Genomic DNA, 8,484 nt, shown 5'->3' on the forward strand with positions numbered 1-8,484 from the left:
GAACCCACTCAGACCCTCCAGATGAGAGCCGGTGGGACTCGAACCCACTCAGACCCTCTCACCCTGGGGACGGTTCCCCGGGCCAGCGGAACAGAAGTCCAGGTTCGTCAACCCCTTCTTACTTTCCGCCAAATTCAGATGACTTGATCAAGTCTCAGATTGCAAACAGAACAGACACAGAAGCGCACAACAGACAAGACAGATACATACAACAGAAAAGACGGCTGGCCAGCTCACCTCCCGAAGGTGGGTCAGTGGTCCCTGGGTGGGGGGTCTCAGATCTCGCTGGGGCCTCCAAATGAAAGATCCCTGGAGGGTATCTTCCGTCAGAGAGACCCCCTCCCAAAGATCAACGAGCCCAGGCGTTCGGATGCAAACAGCAAGAGGCTTTATTTTGATACACGGGTACCCGGGGCGATAAGTCTTTCGGGAGACTTCCGCGCCCCCCAGGTAGGAAGCTGGGGTTTTTATAGGGTTTTAGAGCAGAAGCACTGAGACAGAAGCGAGAGGGCATGGTTACAGGGGGCTGATTGGTACATTTTCATGAGACCATGATTTGCGTCAAAGTTTGGCAGGGGCACCAAGATTCCAGGAGCTGGGTGGTCAAGGGGGTTATGATGACCCCCTGACGTGGCCCGCCATCTGTTATTTTGTCTTTCCCTATCTCGGTTGGAGCAGTCTCTGACAGATATCTCATGAGGGTGGTCATAACAAGTTGTTTTTAGCTCAATTGGGGCGGCCTGACCACAATACCCCAAGTGGGTGACACAGCTGGGTGTTTTCAGTAATTTTCCAGTTTCTCATCTGGCCTTCAGAGTTTTACAAAACAGTGGTGTCTCACAAAATGGCGTTAGCTATGTTTAACTCAGGGTGAAGCTGGATCTTTCATTCCCCCATTTTCTTTTAACTTAGAATGGAATCTTCCATTCTCGGGCCTAGGAAGAGTTAACGTCTGTCTCCTGTTGTTTGAGCTGATGATATTGTTGGGTTAACATCAACGCTTGTATGACAGAGAGCCGGTCTTTTATGAACTGGGTTAGCCGGTTTAGAATACAAGGCCCGAATAACAAGATCAAGAGGATTATGATTAAGGGGCCCATGAGAGAGGAAACGAGGGTTGTAAACCAGGGGGCTCTATTAAACCATTTTTCGTACCAGCTCTGTCCCTCTGTGAAAAGTTTTTGTCTCTGACTAAGTCTCTCCCTAAGCTTGGCCATATTGTCTCTAACTACGCCTGTATGGTCAGCATAAAAACAACATTCTTCTTTTAGGGCTGCACATAATCCTCCTTCTTGTAGGAAGAGGATGTCTAGCCCCCTTCTGTTCTGTAAAACTACCTCTGACAGAGAGGTTAAGGATTTTTCTAGAGCACTTACTGATTCTTCTAAGGCCTGTAAGTCGGTATGCATAGCCTGTTGTAGTTGTTGGAATTGGGTAGTTGCTGTTAAAGCAGTGGCTCCGGTCCCAATTCCGGCGGCAATGCCTCCGACTGTTAGTCCCCCCAGCATTATTGCCAGAGTCAAAGACACAGGTTCCCTGCGATATCGAATTCTTTCCTCAAAGTGTCTGTAAACATAGTCTGGTTCATGATATACTATTTTAGGCCATAATTCAATGAGAACACAAAAGTCAGAACCAGCATTCCAACCTATAGCCGATATACAGGGGGTTAGGCCGGTATTGCATGCCCAAAAGGTACCATTTGGACCAGACAGGTAGTAATCTCCTGGGTTAACATTGGTAGTAGAATTACAAAGTTGTTGATAAGCAGCAGGTATTGTTCCGACACAAAGTCCCTGCCCTGATACCTCAGACAGAGTTAATTTATGTTGGGCAGAGGGGTAGCAGTTCACTGGAGGGCTAGTATAGTTAGAGAAATCACCCATTATGGCTAATCCTTCGTAATAGGGTGGAATTGAAACCAGGCATAACCAACATTCCTGGGTCCTGCCAGGATCAGAGTGATTTAGTATCTGAAAGGCTCCTGTCACTAGATTAAGGAGTCTGTCTCCTGACCCAGGCTTCCAAGGTTGCATGGTGGGGCCCACGGTGGTGGGTCCAGGGGAAGTAACAGAAGTATTTGGAGTTATTGGCCATATGGGTAGAGGTCTTGGTTGAGAAGGCCTCTTCTGATCTGATATGACTAAGTTGGGGCCCACAGATTTGGTAGCCGGTAAAGTCTTTTGGAGCCTAATTTTAAAAGTGAGACCTATATCTTTTCGATCTTTATAAACCTTAAGGCCCCATCTGAAACCCTGGGAAGTCCAAATCTGTTGTTTGGCTTGGGGAGTAAATTGAATCAACAGGGGATTGCACCATCCTTTGGTTTTTCCCTGGGGTTTACATACCCCTGACTCAACTACCTGGAGGAACGTATTAAGGGGGGCAGACTCCCCCCAGCTTTCCCAGGTCTTTCTTTTTACCGTAATGTAGTCCCAGGAAGAGGAGGGTTTCCAATAAGTGTCTCCCGAAGTTTCACAGCCCCATGAAGCACAAAAATGTTGATCTGCCCATCCACATTTATGATTAAGAGTTCTATTTCTATGGGTGCCAGGACATATATAAATTCCCCCTACCCCACTGCCAGGGGGACCCCGTAAAAGGGCCCTCCCAACCGAATTAACGCAGCTTGGGTTGGTGGCCCGTCCTGGGGTAATTCGTTCAGGTGCTTGGCCCCCAGGAGGAGGCCAGAAGATATCGGAAACTGCCCAGTCGGTATCTGCTCCAAGGGCAAGGGCACAGAGATCCACTTCTAAATCTGGCCAATGGGGCTGGGCCCCAATAGAGGAGCTTGTCATAACTATATCTCCAGCCTGGTTTTCAATGACCCAAGTATAGTTGTAAATCTGATGTGGGGACGCATAGGCTATTTTCAGACTTAAAGCGAAACACAAGGTTATTAGGGCTCCCCACAAGTCAATCTTATCTTTAGTGGATTTTGAGTGCAGTGAAGTTTCCATCTGGCTTTCAAGTCCGGGTGGTCGAGCTGGTCCTCGGGGGCGGCGGCTTTGACGTGGGAGGCGTGGACCCAGGCGGCGATGCCGTCTACCTTCAGGGCTGTAGGTGTCGTCAGCAGTACAGTGTAGGGCCCCTTCCAGCACGGTTCCAAGTTCTTGGCCTGATGTCGTCGCACCCAGACCACGTCCCCGATCTGGAATTGATGTGGTACCACAGGTTGGTTTAGTCGTTCTTGGTATGCAGCTGCCAGAGGCTTCCACACTTCTCGTTGTACTATTTGAAGCGCCTGCAGATGAGTCTAAAGGGAAGGAGAGTTAGCGAAGCCACCTATATCAGAATCTAGGAAATGAACAGCTGGGGGAGGGGCACCATAGAGGATTTCAAAGGGGGTAAGTCCATGAGGGCCAGGAGTGTTCCGGGCCCGATATAGCGCCAAGGGAAGGAGGGTCACCCAGTCTCTTTCGCCAGTTGCAAGCGTTAATTTAGTTAAAGTCTCCTTAATTGTTCTATTCATACGCTCTACCTGTCCTGAGCTCTGGGGGCGGTATGCACAGTGTAATTTCCAATCGATCCCCAGTAATGTGGCCACCAACTTACTTACCCGGGAGACGAATGCAGGGCCATTGTCAGAGCCCAACGCCCGTGGCATACCGTACCTGGGGAAGATTTCTTCCAACAACTTTTTGGTGACAACTTTTGCAGTTTCATGTTTGGTAGGGTAAGCCTCTACCCATCCGGAGAAAGTGTCCGTGAACACCAGCAAATAGCGGTATCCATATAGTCCAGGCTTGACCTCTGTGAAGTCAATCTCCCAATGAGTCCCGGGTCGGTGCCCTTGCACTCTGACCCCGGAGCCCACCTTGTTTTGTCCAGCATTAACTCGTGCACACGCGGTGCACCTCTCGGCAACTTGTTGTAAAATTTTGTCCTTTCCCAACAGATAGTGGGTGTCCTCCTCCCTTTCAAGGAGGGTTTTCATCTTTTTGTGACTCAGATGGGTTAGCTTATGAAGTTGGTCAATCAAATAATAAGTCATACGTTGGGGCCACACTGGTTTTCCTCTAAATATCCACTTTTGAGTTTCAGGCTGGTAGGTGGCCCCCATTTCTTTGAGTAAGTTTTGGTCTTCCTGGCTATATTGAAGAATAGACCCTCGCTTTATTTTCTTTATGGTCAGGGTCTGAGAGATTGTAAAGTCTTTCTGTTGTGCTATCTTTCTGGCAGCCTCATCTGCCAGACGGTTGCCTCGAGCCTCAGGGCTATTTCCCTTTTGGTGACCCAGACAGTGGATGATACTCAGCTTTAGAGGCAAAAACAATGCCTCAAGCAAGGCTAATATCTCAGTCTTGTTTTTGATCTCTTTTCCTTCTGAAGTTAATAGTCCCCTTCTCCGGTATATCTCTCCATGAATATGTGCAGTGGCAAAGGCATAGCGGCTATCGGTATAAACGTTGAGCTTCTTACCTTTCGCCATCCGGAGGGCCTGAGTCAGGGCGATGAGTTCGGCCCGTTGTGCCGAGGTGCCGGGTGGTAGAGCCTTAGCCCAAATTACCTCAGTCTCAGTGGTGATCGCAGCCCCTGCTCTTCGTTCTCCGTTGTCCAGAAAGCTACTCCCGTCGGTGTACCAGGTGAAGTCAGCATCGGGCAGGGGCTGATCGGTTAGGTCAGGCCGAGTGCCGTGTACCTCTGCAAGTATCTGGAGACAGTCATGAGTTTCTGGACTCTCCGATAGGGGGAGTAATGATGCCGGGTTGAGGGCTACCACCGGACCAAAGTGTACGCGGTCAGCGTCCAGCAGTAGGGCCTGGTAGTGGGTCATACGGGTATTGGAAAGCCATCGACCCGGAGGTTGTTTAACCAGGGCTTCCACTGCATGAGGAGCCAGAACTGTTATCGGTTGTCCCATAGTTAGCTTACTAGAGTCCTTAGTTAGGAGAGCAATTGCTGCGACCATTCTCAAACAGGGAGGCCATCCTGTAGCCACCGGGTCAAGTTTCTTAGACAGGTAGGCAATTGGGCGCCTCCAGGGTCCCAGTTTTTGGGTCAAGACTCCTTTTGCATAGCCTTGTTTTTCATCAATAAATAGCTCAAAGGGCTTATTTAAGTCAGGAAGTCCCAATGCGGGGGAAGTTAATAAGGCCTTTTTGATAGCCGTAAAGGCTTTTTGTTGTTCATTTTCCCAGGTAAAGAGGGTACCTGGTTTTGTAAGTGAGTAGAGCAGTGCAGCCAGCTCTGCGAACCCTGGGATCCAGATCCGACAGAACCCCGCCGTCCCCAGGAACTCTCTCAACTGTCGTGGGCTCTTAGGCACTGGAATACTCAGGATTGTCTGTTTTCGTGCTTCTGTTAGCCATCTTTGTCCATCCCTAATCTGGTAACCTAGGTACGTAACCTGCTTTTGACATATTTGGGCCTTTTTAGCCGAGGCCCGATACCCTAGAGTTCCCAGGGTGACTAGGAGGGCCTTTGTTCCTTCTCTACATTTTTCCTCAGTCTCTGCAGCCAGGAGGCAGGGTATTGAACCCTAAAGTCGGCCAGATCCCGGTGTAACGCCTCATCAAATAAGGTGGGGCTGTTTTTAAACCCCTGTGGGAGCCTAGTCCAGGTGAGTTGCCCCGATAGTCCCAACTCTGGGTCCCTCCACTCGAAGGCAAAAATAGGCTGGCTCTGTGGATGAAGCCTTAAACAAAAGAATGCATCCTTGAGGTCCAGGACCGTGTACCATACATAGGTTGGTGGTAATCCAGTCAGCAAATTGTATGGGTTAGGGACTGTTGGGTGTATATCTTCTACCCGTTTGTTGACTTCTCTTAGATCTTGCACAGGGCGATAATCGCCCGTGCCAGGCTTTTTGACTGGAAGGAGGGGTGTATTCCAGGGAGACTGACAGGGGGTCAGAATTCCCTGGTCTAAGAGTCTTTTAATGTGGGGCTGAATTCCTCGGTAGGCCTCTTGAGACATAGGGTATTGTTTGATGGATACTGGAGTTGCGGTTGCTTTGAGGGGTATAATTAGGGGTGGCTGTTGGGTGGCCAGCCCCATTCCTCCCGTTTCTGCCCAGGCAGATGGGAAGTTATTTAACCAGTCAGATATGTTCTTGGCCAGAGGCCCCTCAAGCTCATATAGCCGGTATTCATCTTCCAGGTTTAAGGTCAGTACATGCAACGGCTGTCCCTGTGGCCCCGTAATATGGGCTTTAGTCCCCTCAAAGTGAATCTGTGCTTTGAGCTTGGTTAATAGATCTCTCCCTAGCAATGGGTAAGGGCAATCAGGTACATGTAGGAAAGAATGAGTCACCTTACCGGTGGAGAGTAGTACTTTTCTTTCGGTTGTCCAGTGGCACCTTTTTCCTCCAGTAGCCCCCTGGACCCACGCTGACCTGTCAGACAGGGGTCCTGGAGATGTGGTGAGCACTGAGTGTTGAGCTCCGGTATCCACCAGGAAGGTGACAGGTTGGCCCCCCACGTTGAGGGTTATCCTGGGTTCAGGGGGGGCTCCTGACCCTGACCCCCCTAATCTTCGAGGTTGAGCAGGGTGGTTTGTGGCCGGGGTTTACGTGGCCCCTTTGGCTTGTTTGGGCAATTACGGGCCCAATGACCTTTTTCTCTACAGTAGGCGCATTGGTCTCTATCTGCTGGATAGTTTTTACGGTCTCCTAGGTCCTGTCTATTCTGTCTCTGACCTGTCACTACGGTGGCCAACAACTTACTGAATTCTCTATTTCTCTTACGTTCTCTCATATTTTCTCTCTCTTCTGCTTCTTTTCTTAGCCTCTCATCTCTTTCTTCCTGTGTTTCTCTCTTGTTAAAAATCCGCTCTGCCTCTTTTAACAAGTCCTGTACCGAACTTTCTCTTAAGTTTTCTAGTCTTTCTAACTTCTTTCTGATATCTGGGGCGGACTGCCAAATGAAAGACATGGCCACGTTGGTTGCCTGATCTGGGTTCTCTGGATCATATGGAGTGTACATACGGTATGCCTCCTTAAGTCGTTCTAGGAAAGCAGTGGGGGATTCTTCTGGCTTTTGAGTCACTAACTTAACCTGGGCCAAATTGGTAGGGCGTCTTGCAGCCCCTCGGAGACCCGCTAAGAGCAACTGGCGATAAAGACGTAGGTGTTCCCTACCGCGCTCAGTGGAGAAATCCCAGTTAGGTCGTTCTAAGGGGACAGCAGCGTCTATTCTATCGGGCAACTGAGTAGGTAATCCATCATCTCCTGGAACATGTTTACGGGCTTCCAGGATGACTCGTTGTTTTTCCTCCGTAGTCAGCAGCATCTGGAGCAGCTGTTGGCAGTCATCCCAGGTGGGCTGGTGAGTCACTAGAATGGACTCAATGAGGGCTGTTAACCTAGACGGGTCCTTTGAGAAAGGAGGGTTATTATTTTTCCAATTATATAAGTCAGAGGCAGAAAAGGGCCAGTATTGGAGTTGACGGTCAGGCCCCGTCCGCAACGGAAGAGCCTGGGAGGAAGAACCGGAAGGGACCTCCCGGCGCCCCCGCAACCGCCCTGCCACCGGAGACGAGGCAGGTTCTTCCGGTGAGGAGGCGGGTCCTTCCGGTGACGAGGCGGGTCCTTCCGGTGACGAGGCGGGTTCTTCCGGTGACCCCTGCCCGGCAGCCCCTGCCTGTTGTTCAGGGGCGGGGGCTGGGCCCCGGTAAGGGGGTGGTTGTTCAGTTAGAAGGTCCAGAAGGGGGCCCTCGTCTGCCGGCAGCACCGGAGGTCTCTTTTTACGCCCGGAGGTCTCCGCTGGTACCGCTTTTGTGAGGGCCGGGTAAAGGGCGGAGTTAACCAGGGTCGGAATCAGTGGCGGAGGAAGGGAGGGAGCGGACGGTGTAGGTTTCGGGCAAGGGGGAAGGAAAGGTTTTACCCATGATGGGGGATCTTTGACCAGAGATTCCCACGTGATGATATATGGGACTAGGTCAGGATGTCCATGGGGTCCAGAGTCCATGACCTTTGCTTTCACCTGCAAAATAACTTCTAGGTTAAAGGTGCCATCTCGTGGCCAGCCCACGTTAAAGGTTGGCCACTCAGATGAACAAAAGGTGTCCCATTTTCCTTTTCGCACTTCCACTGAGAGATTGTGGGCGATGTCACGGACTTCCTTGAAGTGCTGTAAAGTTAAACTTTTGGGGGTAGAGACAGTTTGTCCCATATTTTCAGATAGATAGAAAACACTTATCACACTTATTACCACAATTAGACAGACAGAACACAACACAAGCCGCGCGGCACGAGATCGGCGCAAAACCGAAAGTAATAATTCAGATGGAGATTGCGGAGGAGGTCTTGTTCCTCCGTCCTCTAGATGGAGCCCGTAGCCTTCGAACAGGGGCGAAGCCCCAAAAAGTCCGAGTCGGCTCGTTCTTTCAAACAGATGGGGAGCCAGAAATTGGCTCCCGCTCAGATGAGAGCCGGTGGGACTCGAACCCACTCAGACCCTCTCAGATGAGAGCCGGTGGGACTTGAACCCACTCAGACCCTCCAGATGAGAGCCGGTGGGACTCGAACCCACTCAGACCCTC

General features: G+C 50.5%; 1 protein-coding gene across 1 annotated transcript; it reads right to left on the minus strand.

The window, feature by feature from the left end:
• Nucleotides 1–2,899: 2,899 nt before the first annotated feature.
• Nucleotides 2,900–8,114, minus strand: LOC129684604 (uncharacterized). The gene is given in 4 exon segments (XM_055617813.1): nucleotides 2,900–4,019; nucleotides 4,110–5,469; nucleotides 5,472–6,436; nucleotides 6,835–8,114. Coding segments are annotated over 4 exon segments (4,725 nt in total).
• Nucleotides 8,115–8,484: the final 370 nt, after the last annotated feature.

Source organism: Psammomys obesus, unplaced genomic scaffold (assembly GCF_907164565.1).
Source record: "Psammomys obesus unplaced genomic scaffold, mPsaObe1.curated_primary_1811, whole genome shotgun sequence".
NCBI classification, from domain to species: domain Eukaryota; kingdom Metazoa; phylum Chordata; class Mammalia; order Rodentia; family Muridae; genus Psammomys; species Psammomys obesus.